This window comes from Pseudophryne corroboree, chromosome 11, assembly GCF_028390025.1.
Source record: "Pseudophryne corroboree isolate aPseCor3 chromosome 11, aPseCor3.hap2, whole genome shotgun sequence".
Lineage (NCBI taxonomy): Eukaryota > Metazoa > Chordata > Amphibia > Anura > Myobatrachidae > Pseudophryne > Pseudophryne corroboree.
In genome coordinates, this window is record NC_086454.1 from 51523417 (window position 1) to 51551378 (window position 27962).

At 46.4% G+C, this 27962-nt stretch overlaps 1 protein-coding gene across 6 annotated transcripts in view; it reads right to left on the bottom strand.

The window, feature by feature from the left end:
* Positions 1-12492: 12492 nt before the first annotated feature.
* The window catches only part of DGKZ (diacylglycerol kinase zeta), a 268679-nt gene continuing 253209 nt past the window's right edge, over positions 12493-27962 (bottom strand). For all 6 annotated transcript variants that reach the window (XM_063944285.1, XM_063944286.1, XM_063944284.1 and 3 more), the window contains 7 exons: positions 27213-27487; positions 23982-24013; positions 23265-23308; positions 22619-22739; positions 20590-20626; positions 18187-18286; positions 12493-15202 (listed from right to left, as the gene is read on the bottom strand). In XM_063944285.1, coding sequence (XP_063800355.1) covers positions 15086-15202; positions 18187-18286; positions 20590-20626; positions 22619-22739; positions 23265-23308; positions 23982-24013; positions 27213-27487 — 726 coding nt within the window. In that variant the 3' untranslated portion in view covers positions 12493-15085. The remainder of the gene's footprint in view (positions 15203-18186; positions 18287-20589; positions 20627-22618; positions 22740-23264; positions 23309-23981; positions 24014-27212; positions 27488-27962) is intronic.

Below are 27962 nucleotides of genomic sequence, written 5' to 3' on the forward strand. Positions count from 1 at the left end.
GCATGTCTAGCAAAGTGCTTAAAGTTACATAGCTCCAGTTATTGTCGCAGCCGCTGCCGCCGCGTGCGCCATTGATCTTTCACTTCGCCGGAGACGGCAATAATACTAAGATCAGTCACGCGAGTGTGCTTCCAGACGGGAGCCGCGGCTGGCGGCTTCACGCTAGAACAAGCGGCGCTTAGGGGGATACAATGTAAGGCTACCCCAGAGCGGGTGTAGTACGGCTGACCGCCGGTCAGCTTACCGACGCCGGGATCCCGGCAGCAAACCGACGCCGGGATCCCGGCGGGGAGGGGCGAGTGCAGCAAGCCCCTTGCGGGCTCGCCACGGGTTCTATTCCCACTCTATGGGTGTCGTGGACACCCACGAGTGGAAATAGTCCCTGTTGGTTGGCATGCCGACCATTGGGACAGTGACCAGTCGGGCTGGTGGAGGAGGTCATGTGACTGTCGGTCAGCTGACCGGCGGTCACATGAATACCACCCCCCAGAGCCGCTCGGGAGGTGACACACACGTGGATACCGCCGTGTGTGAGCAGCATTGTCTGAAAGACACAGGACGGCAGCCATGATACTGTGGGGTACTGTAGGGTTTAACCACAGTGGGTCGGCAACACTATGTACAGAGGACTGCTCCACTGTGTAAATACTCCAGGTTGAATCAGCCAATGTGATGACACACCACCAATAAAAATGCAGCACAGGACTGGTGAATAAAGTACTATGGTTTACTGATATATTATATGATTTAGAACAGACATATCAGTTACATAGTGAGGAAACTTTGAAGTTCCCCATCATATGTGGATTATATACCTGGAAACAATAGACATATTCTATTACACAGTGGTATAATATTGACATAGGAACAGAAGTGTATTGAGAATACTCCCCAAAATGACACTGGATACTATGATATACTTTTAGAGCACTTAGCCCTACGGTCCACCATTTAATCCTCTACAAATAAGTGTGCAATATTAGCCAGTGATGCGCACACTGGAAGCACACAATTAAAAAAGGATACTGGTGGTACGGTCAAATTATGTATAGGAGAAGTTCATTTGCAACAAAAATGTATCAGTGAAAGACATCGAGCAGCTGACATTTCAACAAACAGTGAAACATTGTTGAAGGATAAAAGAGACAGTGAATTGATAACACAACACAGTGACTAAGCTGTTTAAATTCACTTTATTATATATTTTTTCACCATCACACTTGCACTATATTTCGCATGTTTTAAATGACAACAATAAAAGTTATATTTTAACATTTCTGGCCATTTACCTTAGGGTATCTGACTATAAGAGGATATATTAGTCCGTGTGTGCCCGCAATAGGGAATATCTTTTTTTCTTCTAGTTTTCTACAGTTATGCCATTCCCAGGAGCACCTCCCAAGATTAAATGGGTATATACCTACTACATTGAATAAAGGGGAAAGGACAAATATATAATATTTAAGAAATCCAAAGAATTAGACTATAGGGTGTCAGTGCGACCTTTTACCTATTCCAAATTATTAACCGCAATGCAGTGTAAAAAAATACACCATAGTCCTGAGCTGTATAATGTAACATGTATAATTAAACTGCATCTAGATCCCTAGAGGAGGGGGTGGGTGCTCCGGCAGTGGGGCCCATCAGGGGTTCCGACCTTGTGGGCAGTCCAACCCTGACCTGAATTACGAAGGGCTTGGAAGTCCACTTTAAGTGGCTACAGTCGCAACTGTCATTGCACCAGCTTCATACTACTATGGCCTCCAACATTTGCAATTAAGCATCCAAGTCCAAAACTATTCCTCTGACACGCCTACAGTATAAGACGGAATATCTTTGTGCATCTGGATAACCAGCTCCCAGTCACCACCCAATACCTCCCAGAGTCCGCGCTGGCCAATCACTCCTGGGATTCTGTGCGCAGACACCTTGGGATTCACACTATTTAACTGCATGCGCAGTCGCCACCGCTAACATCGGAATTGCGCTCAGAATGACCTCTTATTTCCGTGATTGTGCAACACTCACATGGTTTGGAATCAATGGATCCCTTCCTATTCCATCACAAGGGCTGTCTAAGCCTGATCCCTACACATACGGTTCTGATAAAGGCATCTGTAATGTTTTCATCTAATTGTAGCAGAGCCGTGAATTAAAAAGAACTGCAATTTATATAATGACTAGGTTCAAGGCGTGGTCACCAGGTGCATACCATGAGGCATATTCAGAGACATGGATGCACGGGGTGAGGTGTAATCATGGCAGACTTTAGGAGTCTGCTCACACAGGAGGAGGTAAGCAATGACCGCATCAAGGAAAGAGGATGGACGCCGCACATTTTCTGATGAGCGGCAATGTGTGCATAATCTCTGCTCTATAAAGGTAATTCAGACATGATCGCTGGGCAGCGATTTTTGCAGCCCTGCGATCAGATAGTCGCCGCCTACAGATGGAGCGTATTTTCGCTGTGCAAGTGTGTGATCGCATGTGTAGCAGAGCTGTACAAACTGATTTTGTGCAGTCTCTGCGCAGCCCAGGACTTACTCAGCCGCTGCAATCACTTCAGCCTGTCCGGGACCGGAACCGACGTCAGGAACCCTCCCTGCAAACGCATGGACACACCTGCGTTTTTCCAAGCATTCTCTGAAAACGGTCAGTTGCCACCCACAAATGCCCTCTTCCTGCCAGTCACCGTGTGATCGCTTTTTTTGCACCATCACGTCGCTACACATCGATCCCCGTTGCTGTGGTCCTTCGCGCCTGCGCATTGCGGTGCATATGCGTGCGCAGTTCGGACCTGATCGCAGGCTGTGAGAAAACGCAGCCTAGTGATCAGGTCTGAATTACCCCCTATATTCCTAGCAACCTCCGGATTGCATAACAACAAGTCGCCACTAAAACGAATTATGAAGATGATGAAAGTACAAGATGGCAGCGAAACATTTGGTCCTTTGCTCTCTGCGACAAGTCGCTATAGATACAGTAATGAATGAAGTATCGACTTTCAAAGTGCTCTGGATTGTTGTTTTGTTACTGGTATCATTTACAGGTAAAACGATGAAGGTGTGCAGGGTTCCTATAGCGTGGTGTATGATGGTGTCAGACAGGGATGACTCGTGATTGAAGACAATGTACAGGAGCCCCACGGGAAGGGTTTATTACGATATGCCGGCGGTCGGGCTCCCGGCGACCAGCATCGGGAGCCCGACCGCCGGCTTACCGACAGTGTGGCGAGCGCAAATGAGCCCCTTGCGGGCTCGTTGCGCTCGCAACGCTACGGGCACGGTGCACGCTATTTTATTCTCCCTCCAGGGAGGTCGTGGACCCCCACGAGGGAGAATAAGTGTCGGTATGCCGGCGCCGGTATACTGTGCGCCGGGATCCCGTCAGTCGGCATTGAAGACCACCCCCGCGGTAATGCAGGTCTAGTCTTCAGCCAAAACAGTTTACAGTCAGAGATTGAAGCCTGACACATCTCTATACTGGATCCGGGGCAAGGATAGTGCCAGATGAGTATGTCAGACATTGTGCAAAGATGCACCTCCAAGATAAGGGTAAAGCCCCCAAACTAAAGCAGTAAAGGGACCAAGAGTGCGGGTTTCAAGCTTCTCGGAATACAGATGGAGCCCTGCTCATCTATCCCTTTAATAGGATTGAGCCAGGGCAGTCGGACTTAATCCCCTGCTGTAAAGACTTGGGAGGGTCACTCCGACCTGATCGCACGCTAGCTTTTTTTTTTTGCAGTGCTGCGATCAGGTCAAAACTCTGCAAAACTGCGCATGCACCGCAATGTGCAGGCGCATTGTACGGGTACAAAGTGGATCATTGCTGGGCGATGGATTTAACGAAGAATCCATTTGCACAGCCGATCGCAAGAAGATTGACAGGAAGAAGGTGTTTATGGGTGTCAACTGGGAGTGGTTAAAAAAACGCAGGCGTGTCCAGGCGTTTGCAGGGCGGGTGTCTGAAGTCAATTCCGGGCCCGGACAGGTTGAAGTGATCGCAGCAGCTGAGTAAGCTCAGAGCAGAAACTGCACAAAACTTTTTGTACCGCTCAGCTGCACAGGCGTCCGCACACTTGCAAAGCGAAAATACACTCCCCTGTGGGCGGCGACTATCTGATCGCAGCGCTGCAAAAAATAGCTAGCGAGCGATCAACTCAGATTGACCCCCTTAATCCCCTGCTGTATTGTACAATAGATAGATTGTAAACTTGCGAGCAGGGCCTTCCTACCTCTATTACTGTTTATTACCCAGTTTTGTTATATCATTGTTATTTCCAATTGTAAAGCGCAATGGAATTTGCTGCGCTATATAAGAAACTGTTAATAAATAATAAAATAAATAATAGATGAGAAAGGCTTATGCTAATAAGCCTTGGTGCACCTAGGCGCAGCAGAGAAGTCTACACGAGCGAGGCTCCATCTGTAACTTGCAATACTTTGAATCCAAAAAGAAAGTATTTTACCCAAATTCCCTTTGTATGCTATTGGAAAATCCTGCAGGAAGTTCATGGCGGAGGATCTATGAGCACCATGTAGTCTATCTGGCAGTTGTCGGATGCCCACAAGTGCGAAACGACGTATTTACTGCTTGCAACCTCCAGTATGTTTGTCCACTCTACTGGGAAGTATTTCCACTAGCTGCTGGAACTCACATTCATTCAGAAGAATGTTTGGGGAATATTTACAGGTATGAGTTATTTTGCGACAAGGTTGGTAAAAACAAAAACTTTTTTTTTTTGGTTTAAACAGTTGGGTTTATTTTTTTGCATTAATGTTTTAATGAAAAAAAAAAAACACATTGAACTCTACTTATTATAGTAATACTGTGAAACATTGCTATCTATTAGAAAACATTAAAACATGGTTGATCAAGGTTTCTAATAGACCGCAATGTTTCACTTTTAATAACAAAATTAAAAATTTTTTTACATTAAAACATTAATGCAATAAAAACCATACAAAAAAATAAAAATGGTTTAATAAAAAAAAAAAAAAAAAACCCTAAAAACAGGATTTTTATACCTACCCGTAAATCCTTTTCTCGTAGTCCATAGAGGATTCTGGGGTCCACTTTAGTACCATGGGGTATAGACAGTTCCGCAGGAGCAATGGGCACTTTAAGACTTTTTCAGAGTGTGAACTGGCTCCTCCCTCTATGCCCCTCCTCCAGACCTCAGTATAGGAACTGTGCCCAGGGAGACGGACAATTTGAGAAAAGTATTTACTTAAGTTAATGGCAAGATTCACACCAGCTCACACTTCAACCATGCCGAACAACATGGCCTTCAATCTAACACATGCTAACCAGCATGAACATCACAGCAACGTCCTGAAAACAATTTTAACACAACATCTGTGTAAACTATAACAAAATGACTACTGCAGATAAAGTATGCACTGGGCTGGGTGCCCAGCATCCTCTACGGACTAGGAGAAAAGGATTTACCGGTAGGTATAAAAATCCTGTTTTCTCATATGTCCTAGAGGATGCTGGGGTCCACTTTAGTATTGGGGTTATACCAAAGCTCCAGTACGGGCGGGAGAGTGCGGATGTCCCTGCAGAACCGACTGATCAAACTTTAGGTCATCAGCGGCCAAGGTGTCAAACTTGTAAAACTTAGCAAACGTGTTTGCCCCTGACCAAGTAGCTGCTCGGCAAAGTTGTAATGCCGAGACCCCCGGGCAGCCGCCCAGGATGAGCCCACCTTTCTTGTAGAATGGGCATTCACCGAATTCGGCATCTGCAATCCTGCCGTGGAATGAGCGTGTTGAATCGTACCTCTGATCCAGCGCGCAATCGTCTGCTTAGAAGCAGGACACCCAATCTTGTTGGGAGCATACAGGACAAACAGAGCCTCTGTTTTCCGTATCCTAGCCGTTCTGGTGACAAAATTTTTTCAAAGCTCTGACCACATCCAGAGACTTCGAACCAGCGACGGTGTCAGTAGTCACTGGCACTACAATAGGTTGGTTTATATGGAAAGACGAAATTGCTGACGAGTTCTCAGCTCAGCTCTATCTTCACAGAAAATCAAGTAAGGGCTCTTGTGAGACAAGGCCCCTAACTCAGACACCCTCCTTGCGGATGCCAAGGCCAACAGCATGACCACTTTCCAAGTGAGAAACTTCAACTCCACCTCCTGGAGAGGTTCAAACCAATCTGATTGAAGAAACTGCAACACCACGTTAAGATCCCACGGTGCCGCAGGAGGCACAAATGGAGGCTGGATGTGCAGAACCCCTTTCACGAAGGTCTGAACTTCTGTAAGGGAGGCCAATTGTTTCCGAAAGAAAACGGATAAGGCTGAAATCTGGACCTTGATTGAACCCAATTGTAGGCCCGCATCCACACCCGCCTGAAGAAAATGGAGAAAACATCCTAACTGAAACTCTTCCATAAGAGTCTTCTTGGTTTCACACCAAGACACATATTTTCTCCAAATACGGTGGTAATGTTTAGACGTTACTCCTTTCCTGGCCTGAATAAGAGTGGGGATGACTTCTTTGGGAATACCCTTTCGGGCTAGGATCCGGCGCTCAACAGCCATGCCGTCAAACGTAGCCGCGGTAAGTCTTGATACACGAACGGCCCCTGCTGCAGCAGGTTCTCGTGAAGAGGAAGAGGCCGAGGATCTTCTATGAGCAACTCCTGAAGATCTGGGTACCAAGCCCTCCTTGGCCAGTCTGGGACAATGAGGATCGCTCGAACTCCTGTTCTTATGATTTTGAGAACTTTTGGTATCAGTGGAAGTGGAGGGAAGACATACACCGACCGAAACACCCACTGGGTCACTTGAGGGTCTCTCGACCTGGAACAATATCTCTGAAGCTTCTTGTTGAGACGAGATGCCATCATGTCTACTTGAGGAACTCCCCAAAGAACGGTCACCTCTGCGAAGACTTCTTGGTGGAGGCCCCATTCTCTTGGATGGAGATCGTGTCTGCTGAGGAAGTCTGCTTCCCAGTTGTCCACTCCCGGAATGAAAATTGCCGACAGAGCTCTTGCATGTCTTTCTGCCCAGAGGAGAATCTTTGTCACCTTTGCCATTGCCGCTCTGCTTTTTGTTCCGCCCTGACGGTTTATGTACGCTACTGCTGTTACATTGTCTGACTGGATCTGTATGGGTTGATCTTGAAGAAGATGCACCGATTGTAGAAGGCCATTGTAAATGGCTCTCAACTCCAGAACATTTATGTTAAGACAGGTTTCTTGACTTGACCATCTTCCTTGGAAGCTTTACCCCTGTGTGACTGCTCCCCAACCTCAGAGACTTGCATCCGTGGTTACCAGGACCCAGTCCTGAATCCCGAACCTGCGTCCTTCCAGGAGATGAGAACCGTGCAGCCACCACAGGAGCGAAATTCTGGCTTTGGAAGACAGGATTATCCTCTGATGCATGTGTAGATGGTCCAACAGGTCCCACTGGAATACTCTGGCATGGAATCGGCCAAACTGTATGGCCTGGTAGGCCGCTACCATCTTTCCCGACAACCGAATGCATTGATGAATCGACACTCTTGTTGGTTTCAGTATTTGTTTGACCATTCTTTGGATTTCCAGAGCCTTTTCTACTGGAAGAAATACCCTCTGTACTTCTGTGTCCAGTATCATCCCCAGAAACGATAATCTTGTCATCGGTTCCAACTGTGACCTTGGAAAATTTATGACCCAACCGTGTTGTTGAAGTACTGTCAGGGAGAGTGCAATATTCTGCACCAACCTTTCCCTGGACCTCGCTTTTATCAGAAGATCGTCCAGGTAAGGAATTATATTGACTCCTTGCTGTCGAAGGAGGACTATTATCTCCGCCATCACCTTGGTGAAGACCCTCGGTGCCGTGGAGAGTCCGAATGGCAACGTCTGAAATTGGTAATGACAATCCTGCACTGCAAATCTCAGATAAGCCTGATGCGGAGGATAAATAGGAACATGTAAGTAGGCATCTTTTATGTCCACTGACACCATGAAGTCCCTTTCCTCCAGACTGGAAATCACTGCCCTCGATTCCATCTTGAATTTGAACGTTTGCAGGTAAATATTCAGTGTTTTCAAATTAAGAATTGGTCTGACCGAGCCGTCTGGCTTCAGAACTACGAAAAGGCTTGAATAAAACCCTTCTACCTGTTGCGACAAGGGGACCAGGACAATCACTTCATCCTGACACAATTTTTGTATTGCTGCTGAAACCACTTCCCTGTCTGGGATAGAAACTGGTAAGGCCGATTTGAAAAATCGGCATGGGGGAATGTCTTGAAACTCCAGCTTGTAACCGTGGGACACTATTTGTGAGACCCACGGGTCCAGGCCAGATTGAACCCAAATCTGACTGAAGAGTTTCAGACATGCCCCCACCTGAGCGGACTCCCGCAAGGGAGCCCCAGCGTCATGCTGAAGATTTGGCAGAAGCAGAGGTTGATTTCTGCACCTGTGATCCTGGAGACGCTGTGGACTTTTTATCTTTTCCCCTTCCTTTACCCGCAAAGAAAGGGGAACCTTTACCCTTTTTTTATTTATTGGGCCGAAAGGACTGCATTTGGGAGTGATGTGTCTTTTTCGCCGGCGCAGGAGCATTAGGCAAAAATGTCGACTTACCTGCGGTAGCCGCAGAAACTAAGGCATCCAACCCCACTCCAAACAAGGCCTCACCCTTATACGGGAGAGCCTCCATATTCCTTTTGGAATCTGCATCAGCATTCCATTGGCGAATCCACAGCGCCCTACGTGCTGAGATCGCCATGGTAGCGGCTCTTGAACCCAAGAGACCAATATCTTTCATAGCTCCAAGCATGTACGCAGCAGCGTCTTTGATATGACCTAGCGTTAGGAGTATCTCGTCTTTATCTATCGTGTCAATGTCTGATGACAAGTTTTCTGACCATTTTTCTATAGCACTACTCACCCACGCACAGGCAATGGTAGGCCTGAGTAGTGTCCTATTGGCCACATAGATAGATTTCAACGTAGTCTCTAACTTGCGGTCTGCCGGCTCCTTTAGTGAAGCCGTTCCCGTCGCCGGAAGAATCACCTTTTTTGTTAACCGTGACAGGGCACTGTCTAGAATGGGGGGTGACTCCCACCTTTTCCTGTCTTCTGCAGGGAAAAGGTAAGCCGCCTGAATTCGCTTTGGAATCTGAAATTTCTTTTCAGAATTAGTCCAGACTTCCTCAAAGAGACTGTTTAGCTCATGAGATGGAGGGAAAGTTACATTAATTTTCTTTTCTTTATTAAAGTAAGCCTTCTCCTGTGGTAAAGGAGGGGGCTCCGAAACTTCTAACACCTCCTTTATAGCAATAATCATGTATTGAATGTTTTTTGCTAATTTTGGATCTATTCCCCTGGAATCACTAGTGTCGACAAAGGAATCAGAGTCCGTGTCGGTATGAGTTTGTACTACTTGTGCAAATGACCTCTTGTGAACCAGAGGGGTCCCCTGTGGATGAAAGAGCAGAACTATGAAAAATAAAATTTTCCACAGATTTTCTCCAGGTTTCAGCATGAGATTCAGATTTATCCAATCTCTTACTGATATGATTCACACTATCACGTAATTCTTTCACCCATTCAGGCTCATGGTGTGCCGGCAGCGCCACCATATTACAACTCTGTGTGCCTAAAATGGCTCCCTCAGGGGAAGAGCTCCCAGCCTCAGACATGTCACACACGTGCACAATCACACCACAGACACTCCGGGGCTTATAGGGGACAGACCCACAGTAAAATCTGTCAGAAGGACACAGAAATGGAATTGCCAGCTCACACCCAGTGCCAATGAAAAAAATCCCTGTGACATGGAAATTGTCCACAGAGACCTTTTGCGCTTTATAATGCCAAATAATATGTTTGAGCGCCAAATTTACACTCTTCCCCCCACTTTTTTTTACACCCTGATACTTTATTCAGCAGTGGAGAGGAGGATCAGCGTTTCTTCCCCTGCAGCAGCTTGGAGAAAATGGCTCTGAGCAGTGTTCTGGCTGCCTGAGGAAGCTCCGCCCCCTGTAATGGCGCTTTTCCCCTCAGAAACATCACAAATTATTTATACTGGCGGGGGTGTAGGACTGTGCCACAGCATCATATGCTACCTTTTGCTAGTCAGAGTAGGTTTCATGCTGCCCAGGTCTGGAGGAGGGGCATAGAGGGAGGAGCCAGTTCCCACTCTGAAAAAGTCTTAAAGTGCCCATGGCTCCTGCGGAACCGTCTATACCCCATGGAACTAAAGTGGACCCCAACATCCTCTAGGACGTATGAGAAAACACTTTTTTCAATCCTGTTTTGCGAGTAACGGCCCCAAAATAGCCGTTTCTGGGGGATCCCTCCAAAAGCAATGGGCCAAACACAATAATTACAATGTTCCTGTGATTCATCGTTTGTAGGAATGGCAATAAAACGCCAGCTTTGAGGCTATTCTTAATTTTGAAATATTCAATGTTCTTTAAATATCTAGGTCTGTACGTTTTACAGTGGTCGGGCGAGTTTTAAATGGCGCGTACTATAGCAAGAAAGTCACTATACCAGAGATGAACCATGCTGTCTGACATCACATATAATTACGTGCATTGTGGCTACGTTCCAACCCACCTCCCCAGATGTGGCTCCGTCTCAGCCACCCCTCCCCATCGGGGCTGCGTTCTGCCCCAACCCCTCACACTCCAGTACTTACCCTGGTGGTCGGTGGGAGCCGTTGGGGTGTGCCCAGACTTCCACAGCGTGGACAGAATTTCTACAATTATTATATAGATTCTATCATGACTAAACATGTAAAATCCATTGCAATTTTGCTTTTAATGCTAAATGGACTACTGGGCAGAATTCTAAAGGTGGCCATACACTTATGCGACTTCTCCAAGAGATTTCCCTTGAACCGCCTGGCAGCAGGATCGCATACGATACATCGTATGCGGTCGTTTTGCATACAATGTATTGTATGCGATCCCAGCCATGCCTGCGGGATCCGATATATCTATAGTGCAGTACTTCCGATCTAGGGGCTCTGACCCGATGGTCATGGGACCACAGATCGGATCGGAGGTAAAGCACATGCAATTTGCCAGTTTTCTTCTGATTTAATCGGCCCGAAATGTCGGAATCTGATGAAATCGGGCAAAATCGCACTAGTGTATGGGCACCTTAAGTGTGACACAAAGTGGCTGTGTTTCCATGAAGCCGGATTTACTATTTTATGCTAATGTGAGTTTACACAGTGCTAATGTTTTTTTCGTCCACAGCAGCATAATATACAACAAATGGATTTCATTCACTATCCAAGTTGGGGGGGACGGAGAAGTGGGGTTTAAGCTTAAATACATGGTGATGTTTTATTTGGTGAATTATTCTTAGCGCCGTGGTATAATACAGTTAAATGATAGGCAATCGCAGCAGTAGGTAAAAAAAACTAAAACATAAAAAACCAATCAAAACAGGAATAAACATAACCATAGTAAAATGACAATATTTTAATGGTAAGAACACAATACCTAGATGTGACAAGTGTTTAGCCAAATCCCCTGGACAGTGTGCTGGGGCAGACACAGCGTGTTACATAAAGGTTACAAAGTGACACTATCCCTAACACAACTGCTTTATAAACAAAGGTCACACATGTTCTGATACAGAAACCCAGTATTGCACACGTAGGGGGTGAGGACAAGAAGTGGGAAGGGCCAGGGTAGCGATTTTGGAACCCCCCGATCTAGCACCCTGAGAAATGAAAGATAAATGCTGTAACAGTAAGGTAAAAACATCACAATACATGAGTGGAAGGCGTCACTGTGTGGTTAGAGCCTGCCAATGGCCTGGTATCTTATTACAGAGTGCAAAGAGAATATACCAAGGTATATAGTCGGGCGCTAGAATGGGATGTTTTTCTAGCTGCTGTATGGAGGAGATAGTCAGTCTCCTTACATATACATAGGGTAAAAAAAAGGGGAAACAGCGCTAGAATCAAATTCCTAAACACATTTAATATATCGGTGTTAAAAGACCATTTTAAAATTCAATTGAACTAACAAATCACACTCTAGGTAGCGAAACGCGTCAGCAGAAACCTACTGCTACATACATCACCACACCAAGAAAGACCTGGCGTTTACTGCTGCCCTTACAAGATCTTAGAGGACTTTTCCGGTAATTCATCAATCCAGCTCCATTTACAAGCTTTCCAAGCCCTCTGTGGACCAGTATACCAACTACTATTGCGTGGAGTCTAGTGGCATTCAGACACCATTACTACGGATCCTAACATAGGAACACAAGGCTGGTAACAATGGGCACTTCATTATACTAAAGTCCTCATATGTGAATCTGGCAAATCTATCAGTAACTCGGTCATAAGGTGTTGCAAAGTAGTGGCAGAAACTAGCCAATTCTATTATCCCCATGGTCAATGGACATTTTATTTTCATGTGTGATTTGTTAGTTCAATTGAATTTTAAAATTGTCTTTTAACACCGATATATTAAATGTGTTTAGGAATTTGATTCTAGCGCTGTTTCCCCTTTTGTTTATCTTATTACAGAGTACCTGCTGTCTACTAAAGCAGAGGCAGCCATTTTGTGGGCCCAACCAATAATCATATGAACGCAATTTATTTTAACAGGTATTGGTGACGTCCCTTGTTCCTGAGTGCTAGGCAGACTTCTAACGCGCATGGGTTCAGCCATTTTGTGCTTCGATGACGTCACCGCATCCTAAGCCAGGTTTGTGCCTCGATGACATCACCGCATCCTAGTGACCTCGTCGTCTGCATTCACGTGAATACTGGTATATCCCACCAAAATGGCTGCTGCAATTGTCCGTAGGCGACCACAAGACATTAATACTGTGACATTGGTGACGCAAATACCCAGTTCACACTGCCATGCGATATGTATAAAAAGTGACACTGAAATCTTTCAAAGAGAAAAGAATGACTTTAAAAAGTAACAAAAAAATAAAATAATTTTTTTTTTGTTGGAATTAGGATATCATTCTTAGCCGAAAATTATCATCCGACTGAAACCAAATCGATACACAGTAATATTGATGGATTTACACGTTTGTTTTTGGCCCTGTAAATTTCCATTATTCCCCTGACCGGCATAAACCAGTGACAAAATACAATGCAACGCCAACTGTTTTGCTATGAGATAACAAAGTACATACAATGATACATCAGGGTGATAAGGTACAACATGCACGTCACTTTAACACTGTTCATTCAATCACTTGAATAGAAGGCGTTTCTGAAGGATAAACTGATTGCGCCAACTGTGTGTTGTTTAACAAAAGGGGTGTAGTGTCATCTCAACACAAACCACAAAAACACATGCAAACCACCATATGGATCGTCAATTGCTCAAAGCAAGAGAGGTGGGTGTGACAAAGTGTCAAACACACAATGGGGTCGGTAGTGTATGACCCAGCTTGATGGAATCACCACGGGCAATGCCTGTTTTTTTTACTGCTCATAAGACAGACATTCAGGTATCAAAGGACTTTATTCTGCACTCTGCAAATGTATTGTTTCGATGTCACTGCCTGACTGCGACCATTGGCAATGGTTCACCCTTCACTTACACCAGCAACGAGGACAGAGGAGGGAGTGTAAAAGCAAATTCACCACATTCGGTACAGCTTGTACACAGAAAGGCCACTTGCTTCCCCCTGTGAAATGAATCCTTGATTGTCAGAGCAACTGTGTTTAATTTAAAAAGACAATTAAGACTGACCAGGATTCTGCACTAATAAGTGTTATTCCTTTGTCAGAGGCTTCGTTAATCTTGATCCAAAAAAATAAAGGACAAATGAAAAATATCTATAAGAAAAATAGGCAATAAATTAAAATAAAACTAAAGCCATTTTGAACATGCCGTCTCAACGAAAATAGCAGGATAAAGAGGAACGACTGCACAAAAATGCCAATCTTAACGTTGTCCCTTCACCTACACATAATAGAGGCAGCCATTTTGTGGGTTGGGCCAATAGTCATATGAATTCAGTCTTTTATTTCTGGTTACTGGTAGGCTGTACATTAGATCAGCCACAAAATGTTCAGTCTCTTCCGGGTTATGGAATAGGACCACTTTAAAAGCAGCAGACACTCAACCAGAATGGAGTATTCACGGCTACAAGATGGCCGACATTGTCAAAATGGATGAACAAAGGTCAATAGGAAACCTTTCTAAACTGGCAGATACGGCTACACGAAGATGATATAATGATCCAGTGTAAACATGGTTTAACACTTGAATAATACCATGGGCAAAAAAAATGCATTAGCTAGTCACACAATTTATATACAAAAACACCTCTTCTGAGGTAATTACTAACCCTACGCTGACCAATTCACAGGTCTAGCCATACTATGATAAATAAGATAGGATCTGTGTGAAAGGCAGGTCTCTCTCTGTTCTAAATACGTCATGTACATATGTATATATACACACTTCAACATGTGCCCTCATCTACACAGCACACAACCTAATGAGGATTAAAAAACAAAACAGCTATTCCTTTACACAAACAAAATGTGACACGACCAACACTTGAGAGGTGAACATAAAAAAAAAAATCCCCAAAAAACACATGTAAACTAGCCCCAATTTCAGAGACCAAATGTCCAAGAGCAGGAACAGCCGTATGTCCTACACAGGATCTGAGGGGAAAACCGAAGCACAGGGCGAGTCCTATGACTTTGGCATAAACTGGAGGACATTATACGCGAGTAGAAAAATACAGATACACTGGGTTTAAGCACAGTGAGTAGGTCGCTAAGGGGTGAAATGCGTTAGTATATCAATAAGAGTTGGAATTAATGAAGCACGTTATGGAGTCGGTATAGTCCAGAGCTTGCACTCCTTCGCAGTGTTTAGGAGAGGCATTTAGCGAGGAGACGCCGCTCTACGTAATGTTTCTCCAGAGTATATGTTTATAACTAAGCTAGTGGTTCTACTAGCAGGAGCCTGGTAAAAACCAATGGGACGTCAAGGAGTAAGGCTTCTTGGAGGAGGTGGGACAAGGTGCAGTCTTCTCCCATAGTGAGAGGACAAGGAAGTTTAGGATTTTCTGTAGGAAGAAATAAGCCTCTTTCAGGGTCTGCCGCTAGTTACACCGCCGTTTCCTGATCCTCCCTCTGAATCATTTGGTAGTGCTGCCTGTTCTCCAGGTATGCGGCCAGCTCTGGGTCCTTTGCCTTCTCAGCGCAATTTTTTGGGGTGTCGCCCTGAAAGACATGGAGATGGCATCAGAAGAGGATTGCCACATCCTGCAGCCCAGTCTTTGGAGATCCAGCCTGTACGCAGCAATAGTTAAATCAACAGCAACCATATTAATAAAACCAGCTCTTAATACTTTTCAAGATGTATAGTTTGCATTCAGCCAACCAGACAATGCAGTGTCGGACTGAAAACATTCTGGGATATCCCCTCTACAGGTAATAGACGAGTAAGGTTTAGCCCAAAATACAGGGAGACAGGAAAAACTTTATGTATGCAAGAATAACCGGATATACTTTAAAGCAGTGGGTCCCAAACTCGTTTTCAAGGCTAACAGTCCAGGTTTTGCGGATATCCATGTTTGGACACAGTTAAATAAACTTGACTGAGGTATTGATTAAGCTCCCTCAGTTCAAGTATGGATAGCCTTAAAACTGGACTGTTAAGAGTGTTTTGAGGACCAAGTTTGTGAACTGCTACTTTAGAGCGTTGCAAAGGTGAGAATAAGGTCTGCATTACACGCAGCAAGAAGCACTGTTTAGTATCACAACAAGCACTTCCAATAACTGTGCACTGCCAAGAGGTACTGCTCCACTCCCTACTGATTCTGGCATACTGCTCTTTATACACTCATCTTATAGTTATCGCTACTCCAAGAAAATGAGTCATCTCTTTACCGGGAAAACACGAGGGCTTGGGGAAGGATTTAGGTGCTGTATCAAGGATGTTAGCCAAAGGGTAAAGACTGAAAAACCTACAAAATACTGTATAGTCATATGTGTGCACTGGGCACTGGTATAGAGGTGCAGGGTCAGACATGTGCACTGGGGGCCGGGAACTGAGATGCAGGGACAGACGTGTGCACTGGGGGCCGGGAACTGAGATGCAGGGACAGACGTGTGCACTGGGGGCCGGGAACTGAGAAGCAGGGTCAGACATGTGCACTGGGGGCCGGTACTGAGGTGCAGGGTCAGACGTGCGCATTGGGGGCCGGTACTAAGGTGCAGGGTCAGACGTGTGCACTGGTACTGAGGTGCAGGGTCAGACGTGTGCACTGGGGGCTGGTACTGAGGTGCAGAGTCAGACGTGTGCACTGGGGGCTGGTACTGAGGTGCAGGGTCAGACGTGTGCACTGGGGGCTGGTACTGAGGTGCAGGGTCAGACGTGTGCACTGGGGGCTGGTACTAAGTTGCAGGGTCAGACGTGAGCACTGGGGGCCGGTACTGAGGTGCAGGGACAGACGTGTGCACTGGGAGCCGGTACTGAGGTGCAGGGACAGACGTGTGCACTGGGGGCTGGTACTGAGGTGCAGGGACAGACGTGTGCACTGGGGGCTGGTACTGAGGTGCAGGGTCAGACGTGTGCACGGGGAGCCGGTACTGAGGTGCAGGGTCAGACGTGTGCACTGGGGGCTGGTACTGAGGTGCAGGGTCAGACGTGCGCACTGGGGGCCGGTACTGAGGTGCAGGGTCAGACGTGCGCACTGGGGGCCGGTACTAAGGTGCAGGGACAGACGTGTGCACTGGGGGCTGGTACTGAGGTGCAGGGACAGACGTGTGCACTGGGGGCTGGTACTGAGGTGCAGGGACAGACGTGTGCACTGGGGGCTGGTACTGAGGTGCAGGGACAGACGTGTGCACTGGGGGCCGGTACTGAGGTGCAGGGACAGACGTGTGCACTGGGAGCCGGTACTGAGGTGCAGGGACAGACGTGTGCACTGGGAGCCGGTACTGAGGTGCAGGGACAGACGTGTGCACTGGGGGCCGGTACTGAGGTGCAGGGACAGACGTGTGCACTGGGAGCCGGTACTGAGGTGCAGGGACAGACGTGTGCACTGGGAGCCGGTACTGAGGTGCAGGGTCAGACGTGTGCACTGGGAGCCGGTACTGAGGTGCAGGGACAGACGTGTGTACTGGGAGCCGGTACTGAGGTGCAGGGTCAGACGTGTGCACTGGGGGCCGGTACTAAGGTGCAGGGTCAGATGTGAATGGTTACAGGATTAGCAGTGACTTCCTGTGTGTCAGAGAAGTGTCCATCAGAGACTGCTACTGAGGTGCAGTGTTAGATGTGTGCTGTAAGACATTAGTACTGAGAAGCAGGTCTCTATAAAAAAAATATTATATGAGACAGGGGATTGCAAAATAAATACAGGACATGCAGTGTATATACTCAGCAGAGTTCTAAACCTCACTTTCAGTAATATATCAGGACAATCTGATCAATTACTGGCAAAATAGTGCCAAGGGATCGGAGACTAATGGCCTGCAGAGAATGCAGTACGTTGCGCTCCCTCTCCCATTGTCTCAGTACCAGTCTGTGTATGGAATGCACATTAAAACCTGCAGCTGCAGGGGAGGGGGCAACAAGGGGGGGGGGGGTTACTGCCTGCAGCTGTCTGGAATTCCTCAGCTTCTGTCTTCTCTCCCAACACTTCCCGCTCTCTAACCCCCCTTCCTCTGTCTGCCTCACACCCCTGGCATTCCTACCAATCACCTCTGCATCAGCAGCTGTCAGTGCTCTGGGCAATACAGGGGTGGGGGGGCCGGAGGTTACAGGCAAGGCAGGGGTACAGCAGAACTCACTTTAACTAATGGGTATTAATGCTTCATAGCTGGGCCCATGCACTTGCCCTTTAAGTTCACAGTATCCAGAATGGTTTTTATTATTAGCTATACGTAAAAAGGCTCCACCTGACCTCTCCGTACATCAGCCGCTATCGAATACGGAAAATGCGCCAGAGGCTATTGGAGGAACGGCTGAATGACATATGTAAATGTGGGAGCATGGCTATAAAACAGCAGGCGCTGTAGAAGGTGCATATGCATACAACATCATCAGGAAACATTATGGCACAAGAAAAGATCACTGGAAAAAGCGGTGACCCCTTCGCAGCTAGGGGGGTCTGTGCCTCTACCTTCTCCTCCCCCAAATTCCTGCAGTGCGGCCCCACCTGTGTGTCTCAGCCACTAACCCCACTCGCCTCATCCATTACCTGCAAGTCTGTCTTCATGAGCGACGCTCCCGCCTCCACTATGTAATGGCAGATTGTACGCTGACGTAGAGATGCTGCAAGATGCAGCCCGGTCTCCCCACTGCAACACAGAGAGAAACACTTAGCTATGAGGCGAATCCCCCCAGAGAGTCAGACAGCTCCTGCACCATGTACGCAGTGTGGGCAGAAATTCTCTGGGTTGAGAATGTTGAAGACTATCGATTCACTAAGAGCTACTGACAAACGAGGCATGAGGCATTTTGTGCCTCGATGATATTATTAGGTCCGAGTATTGTTGTAACCCACAAAATGGCTGACTCCACTGTGTATAGGTAAAAGGTTAAGGGTGCCTGTCACCGGCTAGCATCGGATTATTGGCTACAACAGAAATCATGAGGAGGTCTTAGAAACAAGTATCACCACAGTGGCAGAAAGCGGCCATTTTGTAAGCGAAAACCCTCAGCTCTCCCTCACTGTGTGCAGCAGGTAGGCAAATTATAACAGTCTCCGTTAATTAGCATGAAGACCACATAAGGCCGGAATCAGAGATGGACGCTACAGGCAGGGCAGCTGCTTTTTTTTTTTTTTCCAGACACAAAAGCGATGCAAAAATATGCCAATGTCGCAGGAGGCGTCTGAAGTCATAAGACACCCACCTCTGGCATCTCAGATCTGAATGCTGCATCAGGACACCATAGTGACCATTGGGGTGAGCCTAAGGTTACTCAAAATGGCCGCCTCATCTCTGCTTCCGAGGTCAGTAACTCTGTGTCAGACGACGCAGACGTTGACCTTGGCACCCCTCAAATAGGGCCAACAAGCCTCCATTTTCAAGCACACAACCTGCCTCGTCCCCAAATGCCAGCAACCTGTCACATGGGCTGCGGTATCCAGGGCATGACGACTGAAGCAGCAGCACCATCTCTTGACTGCGCACTGTGGTTCTGGTACATGCCTAGTTAACAAAAAAAATTCCACATGCATAAATGGCGCCCTACCGTTCACCTCTGACTGAGCTCCATATAATGTAAATATTACCACTCTCCAATTGTACTACTGTATAAATCTAAATAAAAATGTACTTAAAAACTTAACCAATAAAGTTAAGTTGTTGAGAACGCTGAGGAAGACGGGAGTGGAAGCCCAATGTGCAGTAAGCTGCAGCAAGTGACGCACTCCAATAATGACACAAAACAGCGTTTTCTGTAATGCAGAGAAGAAATAATGCAGCACAGTGTAATACACCCACAGCACATAGTGCACATATAGCTATTAGCCTTAACTAGAAGATAAGAGACCTTCTGCTTTTTGTCGGACTATCCCTTAGTAAATACGTTTAGACTTCCCATAAAAGATATCATTGAAAAGACACTTCCATCCATGTGTTTGACAAGCAGTGCCATTTTACGGGTGAAAGGGGCTACAGCCTTCCAGCCAAGGACGGCTGACTAATAAAATGATAGCTGGGCAGCAAATGGATGGAGACAGGTCAATAAAAGGTGTCCCTTGTTGTAGATTGATGCCCCTGAATGGTGTCACGGGTCAATTCAGGCATATTGCATCCAAAATAAGGAAAAAACACCACCATTTTACTTCATGTGGCAGCCATTTTACTTGCTAGTATAAGTAGTCTTCCCATTTAGTAATAATAACACTAGCAATGTCTTTTACAAAATGTCATTATCTCTTTATTTGAATGTACTTGTTGGCAACAAAATGCTAGGCAGCCATTTTGAGTATGGATAAGGCTTGCTGATGCAACCAATCAACTCATTGGGAACTAGTACGGTACTGGGGGATGCTCATCCCAAAAAATGGTGGCTTCCCCTGTGCAGAAATGGTTACTGTAACGTCACCTCTTGTGGAGACTTACTTCGTAAAACCAATCTGCATTGCGTTTTCACACATACAATTCCACCTTTGAGTCAAATTCTGAAATAATCTCTCTAAGGGTGTGTACACACGGTGAGATCCTTGCTATGCCCGATTTTCACTTGCAATTTCCCTTGAACTCCCCGGAGCCCAGCACCACCGATTTGGACTAACTTTTCTTGAGATATGGACTACGTGTGCTTACGATTTTGGCTTATGTGAGATTTTGGCTTATGTGAGATGTCATTGACATGTGAGATGAACTAGATAGTACACCAATCTAGCAAGGATTGACTTACCTACACAGTCTATCTTTTCTTGCGATGCCGACCTGGCGGGACCGCGCATCGGGATCAAATCTGGATAGCAAGGTGACTTTCACCTTGCGATCTGCACTAACTTTTCTTGCAATTTTGCCTATATAGTCAAAATCGAAAGAAAATATCTCACAGTGTGTACACACCCTAACACCCATGATTCAGCACACCCACCCACATCTGTGAATTTCATTAGGTGTTTGGGTAAACTTACTTCTTCTGTTCGGCAACATCCAGGATTTCAGAGGGAGCTGGACAAAGAGTGAGAAAAGAGAGAGACCATCAGAAGTACAAAATGTAAGTGCAATAGACAGCTGGAGGACGTCGGAGTGAAGCTGGACTGAGCGTCCAAACAGCTGAAAGACAGAGTTTTAAAGAGATAATTTGACAAAGACTGAGAAAATGTGCCAGAGCTTGGAGCGAGGAATAAGACGTTATAAGGATAATTAGCTGCCAAGAGTCTATAATTAACATCTGTCCGGTTATTGCTCCAGGCAGTTTACATGAGGCATTAGGCTGGCAGGAAAGATACAGAATGTAAACATGGGTTGACTAGAGCACTACATATGGCTGCAGAGAGAAGCAGCGACTGGTAGATAAAGGGGTGAACCTTTATACATGGAACAAAGACAATCGGCCAGCATGAGCATTATCAGATCATTTGATTGGATGGATTGTTTGGATCATGCAGAAATCCTGGCATTAGAGGACAGTGATTGGCCTGTTCAAGTGGTCATCTGCCCGAGGCATTGTCAGGCCCCCAATTGATCAGGGCACTTGCCCAGAAGGGTGGTCTTCAGTTTGCCGGCTGTTGGGATCCCGACGCACAGTATACCGGCGCCGGAATCCCGACACCCAGCATACCGACACCTTTTCTCCCTCTTGGGGGTCCACGACCCCCCCTGGAGGGAGAACAGATAGCGCGCCACCGTGCACGCAGTATGGCGAGCGCAGCGAGCCCGCAAGAGGCTCATTTGCGCTCGCCCAGCTGTCGGTATGCCGGCGGTCGGGATTCCGGCGCCGGTATGCTGGCCGCCGGCATACCATACTACACCTGCCCAGAGTGCCTAGATCTGGCCTTGTATCTTTGCTACGCCGCAGGACCTGCCCATGTGTGCAACACATAAATCATAAATCATAGGGGATGCAGTGAGGATACAGACGGACGGGGTCCCGGCGCTCGAATTACCGACTGCAACTGGAACACAGACATCCAGACAGGACACGGGATCCCGGCGTCTAAATACCGACACACGGAAACCCGATCCTTCTGTCAGTGGGATGGGATCGGGGAAGGGGGGTGGGGTGTTTGTTAGGTACAGCCATCAGAAGGGGCGTTAGGGTTCAGGGATGGGAAGGTTAGGGTTAGGTACTGGGCAGGGAGGGTTAGGCACCTAGCATGGAGGGTTAGGTTTAGGCAGCGGGGAAGGGAGGGTTAGGGTAGGGTAAAGGTTAGGGAGCTCACTGGGGGGCTGTCTGTATTCTGATGGACGGGATACCACTGTCTGTATACGGACTGCCAGCATCCCGGCCATCGGCAGATCATACTGATCCCAATCACGGAACTACCCCTGAAAAGTGGGTCGACTACAGAATGAGGCACAGGGAAAAGAATTCCATCTCCGGCCTCGCAGTGAATCTATTTTTCTCCCCGACAGCCCTATTTTCTCATGGCGGCATTATAGATCAGCACTCTGCAGTGAGCCACTGATCTGGGGACGAATAGCAGCACCACATACACTTCAGTTCAGTATACAGAAGAGTCTGCACGTTCGGCTTCGTTAGTGTACACTGGGCGTGATTTGTTTTAGGGATTCATTGAATATAAAGTTGGCGGACACAATGCAATCTAATGGTTTGTCCCAGTCACTAAACGGCCACATAATTAGCCAATCAGAAGTACGAGTAGAGGTCAGTGTGTAAGATCCAGTCTTTTGTCAGTCAGCTGTACTACAGAATGCCTTTGTAACAGCAAGGCAAGGGAACCATGCAAAACAGGGGTCGGTGACCATATATACAGGCCTATGAGTGGCCAGTGATATCTGATCAGCTCTATAACAATCCGATTCATCCCGATCAGATCTTGATAACACCACAATTGTTTATACAATCTGAATAACAACGACCATCTTGCAGGCAGATGTACAGTTCTGGAAGGCGGCTGTATATACGTCATTTTTTTTCATTTCGTTTTACTACAGCCAATCAACAGGAGGGACTGAGGCTGCAGTTCGAGCACTCACCATGCTCAATGATGTACTTGACGATCTCTTTGCTTCCGGCGCTCACAGCGTGATGTAGAAGAGTGCAGCCGTCCAAGTCTTGTTGAGTTAGGTTACCCCCAGCACGATGGGCCTCACGGAACTACAACAAAGGCCAGAACAGGGAGAGGGGAGGATGAAAACCTTAGAGCAAAGCCAGGTCTAGTGACTGTTACCCCTCACAGCAAAGCCCCTGCCACAGTGTCAGCAAGACATTCGCCACCTTAGAGTCTAGCTCAAGTCATCGCTCTGTTACAGATGGGTCCCTCCTTTATCTTGACTTCTTTACTGCGCCTAGGCACACCATGGTTAATTAACATAAACCCTTCATCTATTGTTCTCAGCTGCAATATAATGCAGAGAACAATACAGCAGTCATTACAGCAGGGGATTAAGTCGGACTGACCTGGCTCAATTAATCCTATTAAAGGCCAAGATAAACGCGGACCCATCTGTACATTACCAATATTTATTTCTGAGGTCATGCACTTGTCCGTATTAGTCTAATGCCGTGCAAATTATTCTATGTTGCACCCTTGTGTGTGGCGCTTCGGTAACCCTTTGTGGCAGCCAAATAAATATAACATAATATGGATACTGTATCCTCAAACCAGTCTCCCATACGTACCCTTTTAAGATCATTGATTTTAGCAGATTCCAATAAAGCTTCATCTAAAAATAATAAACATAAGCACAAATCAAACAGCGACTACGTATTGCACAGAAAGAGAAGGTACACAGAAAGACACCAGAGAGTGCCCTATTACGGACACCAGGCCGGAGACACACGGTTACATATGAGAGGCTTGTCATGCAAATCCTACTCACTGTATACGAGGCCTGGTCAACCTGTGGCTCTCCAGCTGATGGGAAACGCATCCCAGCATGCTCTACCACAGATTTAGCATTCCTTGCAGTCTTACTCCAGCTGGAGAACCAAAGCCGCTGTATACAGGGGCGTCTTCAGAGATGAGGGGGCCCGTGTGCAGTCTCCTTCTGGGACTCATCCTCTTTAGCCGGCAGCGTTCTTAACTCTGGGCACTAGGGGACCCTAGTGCAGTCCCAGAGTCTAGAACGCATACGCAGGACTCTATGAAAATGGCGGAGTGGCCATTTTCCCAGTGATTTTCCTACTGCCTATGCGTGCATTTTCCCAGTGATTTCTGCAGCGTAGTGCTGCTGCGATGCGGGACTCCGGAGGGTAAGTATTGAAAAGAGTGTGTGGTGTGGCCCCCCCTGGACCCTGGCGGCCCGTGTGCACCACACTGCACCTATTACAAATACGCCAGTGGCTGAATAGGCTTTATTCCGGAAAGCAATGCATGTCTTTTATAGTCACACTCACCAGGGTGAGCCTCTGAGATGTCATTCTCTGTCCTGAAAAGTAAAGAGAAATAGAATTAGCTTTCTTTTCGGTCTCAAAACTCCACAAAGTAGAGACAGCATTATAGAAGAACTTCGTAGCAGCGTATAAAAGTGTCTGCGTATAAGATCTATTTTTTCTACACTAACTGTGTCTTTGTTGGGAACATACTGCCTCATTACCTGGAAGGAGGAATCAATATCGGAGTACACACAGTGCGAACAGCATTTACTGATGGCGCCTACAACGCTTGTAGGGAGAATGACAAGGCAGAATTTTTGTAAGCACGGTCAAGTCAATGTATTTCTATTTTCATTTATTTCTTTTTTTTTGTATAGAGGAGTGGTTCCAAACTCTGTTACTACCCCCAACAGTTCGTGTTTTCCAGGTCACCTAGCAGGAGCACAGGTGTATTGATTACTCACTGACACATTTTAAAAGACCCACAGGTGGAGCAAATTATTTCACTTGCAATCCTGTAAGGAGACCTGGAAAACATGAACTGTTGGGGGTACCTGAGGACCGAGTTTGGGGAACCACTGGTATAGAGCAGTGATTCCCAAACGGTCTCCAAGACCAAGCAACAGTCCAGGTTTTCAGGATATCCATGATTAAGCACATGTGGGTTAACTACCTCAATTTAATATGTGCTCAAGCATGAATATTCTTGAAAACTATATATGTGCTCAAGCATGAATATTCTTGAAAACCTGGTCTGATAGGGTGCCCTGAGGACTGAGTTTGGGAACAATTGGTATAGAGAAAACAGGCAAAAGGGAGAAATAGAACTCCAAGTTTTCCATAATTCCTCCCAGGTACTGGTATGTTCCGCTAACAATTAGTCACATGACAGGGTAACAATTGTTGGGATACAGTGGGAACCTCAACCAAGAGTTCCCTGCACCTTTAATGGGGCTCTGGCGCTTTCTATTGGTGCTGGAGAGTGTCTGGGATACCCTGGTTCCATCTTTGTCTCTCTGGCGGACGAGAAGGAAGAGAGAGAGAGACCACCTATGTCAAAGACTGTAGACACCGGTTGGGAATGTAATGAAGTCTGTATTCGGCGGCCGTGCGGGATGCCGGCTGACTTTGGACTTTTTTTTTTTCAAAGGGGCAATCACGTACAAGGCTAAACAATTCCTGCTACATGATTGCCCCTTTAAAAAAAAGAGTCAGTTTGGTCGGCATGTCCCGCATGGTTACCGAACTCACTTTATTACATCCCGCCCCTAGAAAAGGTGCTGGATATAATAAGTATTGGCCCCTGCGGGCACGGTTGCTCGTAGGGATTCCGGCATCGGCATTGCTATGTCCGGGATAACGACTAGCGGTATGGTGACTGCTTTCCCCAGAGCCAAGCGGCTCGTTAGTGTTAGGAAATATCTTTACTTTTAGTGTTTTTTTGTTAATGCGAAACAAGATGTTACAATTACATTAGTCCAACTTTATGAGTGTAAATGATGTAAATAATATTATATATATAACAGATATGCGACTCCTGGGCGTGAGGTCGCGCTCTGATATATACGAACACCATGGTGTGTGTTGTGACGGCCGAGTGCATTCAGCCACCTAAGGCGTGTGTATAATCAGACACATACCATTTATTATATTCTTATAAAATAGTTCTGCGTGGAGATAACGTAGGGTGACACAGATGCTGCGGAGTCTGAAGGGGCTGCTCGGGGGTGTCCTGTTCACATTTTTTGAATAGGTCATCATTGTACAAGTCACGTTTGAGGTGAAATCATTTGAATTATGGGGTAAATGTGACATTTTGGGAAATATTTCTGTCAGAAATATCTGTCACAGTGAGGCAGTGCTGCTTTCCTGTGAGCAGTGTCTGTGTGAGAGCTGCTACTGTGTACACTTGTGGAGTGACACAGCTGTGGCTTTGTGCGTTTTTCTTACAGCGTACTTCCACCCCACTGTGTGCTATTCCTGTAATGTGTACCTCCACTGATCGCACACCCTGCCAGCGGTAACCTACGCAGTGCACCCCAGATGGTTGCCCTCAGATGGTTCCATCACAGGTAGGATATTTTTTACGTGGTTCTTTCCATACAGGGTACATCACACTATTACACAGGTGCATTAGGCACTTGTATGACTCGCCTCCCACAGTGTAACCTTCGTAGTGCACCCAACATGGCTGCCTCATCTGGTACACTTGTGGATGGGATGAAAAATACCTGGACTTGCTTTGTTTGGCCCTACTCTGAGCGTTAGGATGCTGCAATCACCCCATTCTGTGTCATCTCTTCTAGGGGTAGACTATTCCACCCAGGGTAATCCTACACAGTGCGTCCAAGATGGCTACCTCACCTGCTACCTTGTGAGGGTGGAATATACAACCCATGGAAGTTATTACCCCAAATACCTACACCAATCCTGCATTGTGCTTACTGTGCGCTCTAGGTGTTCTTTTTATGTCTGTGTGGCTTGTCTATTGCTGTATTACTTAAGTCTTCTGTATTATGTGCATTGTTTATGATGTCTATAAAGCGCCTTGAGTCCTGTTGGAGAAAGAGCGCTATATAAATAAAATTATTATTATCATCAACTGGCTCCTAAATGACCGTCTCTCATCACCTGAACATATTTACTGGCAGCATATCCTGCATCTGAAGACCAGGGTAGATAGAGCTAAACGACTTCTCCTGTATGTGTTGACACCAAGAATGCTGCCATAGCTTTATTTATATTATGGGACGTTATATAAACATAGGAACATCCCCCCCTGCCTGGATGACTAAGGAAATTACATTTTATTACGCACATTAAGAACCAGCATCATCCCACAAAGATAGTATCTCAGAGAGCTTCACAAATCCCTTGTGTAAATATGTCAGAGGGATGATTTGTTTAGTATACATTTAAATGAAAAACAGATGGTAACATCACATGTAGGTACATGGACCCATCACTACTCGTAAATCCTCCCGTGTTATTTACATGCCAGAAACTGCTATATACAGGGATTACCACACACACAATCCTAAACCATATAGTGGTAGTGCCGCAACTCTTCCAGACTGGAACGATGAGATCTGGTTGCTCAACACCGTGCCTAACCAACCTCATCTGTGCAATCTGGTAATCCAAGGGCCTAACCAACCGTATTTTTGCAATCTGGTATTCCAGGTATGTTAATAAACTGTACAATGAACCGGTCGTGTGGTGGTGGTGCCAAGTTTCCAGAGCGCAACGTACCTGTCCCCAGAATTTAGATCTGGCTTAGTCACGGAGCTGTCACTACAGGTCCTTCCCCTGGGTGATGGCCCCTTCTGAGACTCGGGTAAAGAGGGGGAGTTCGGTGGAGAGGACGGTGGAAGGAGGGGGAACTGGAAATGTTGGCTGGTGGGGCTTGCGGATTGGTCTCTGAAAGGCATCGCCGGAGAAGTACCCACAGACTGGGTAATGATCAGCTCAGGATCCAGGACGTAGAGTTCACCCTGACAGATTTCCAGCACAAAGTTCAGGTGCTCCTAGGAGAACAACAGGAAAGCTCACACACAGAGTACATTAAAGCAAAACTATTCTCTCGCAGCAATACATAATAACTTGAAAGCTTATCCAATTAGAGAACAAACAAAAATGAAACCTAAAACATAGTTCTAATCTATGTATTGTTATAATGCTCATCTTTGTCTTTATTTTGTTTGATCTTCTTTAAACAGGAGGCATATCTGTACTAATGCTCTACTAAATGCACTTGAAATATACGTTATGGTAAGAACATACTGTTATCAACGGTAAGTTCTTACAAGTCCACAGGTTCCACAGGATAACATTGGGATATGATGAAGCGACAGTGGATTTGCACCAATCGGTCAAAGCTTTTCGGCCTCCCAGCATGCAACGGGCCCGTCCATATATCCCCGCCTCAGGCAAATCAGTTGTATTCCCAAAGCTCAAGGCAGGAGCATCATAGATAGCCCTAATCAGGCGAGAAGAACACAC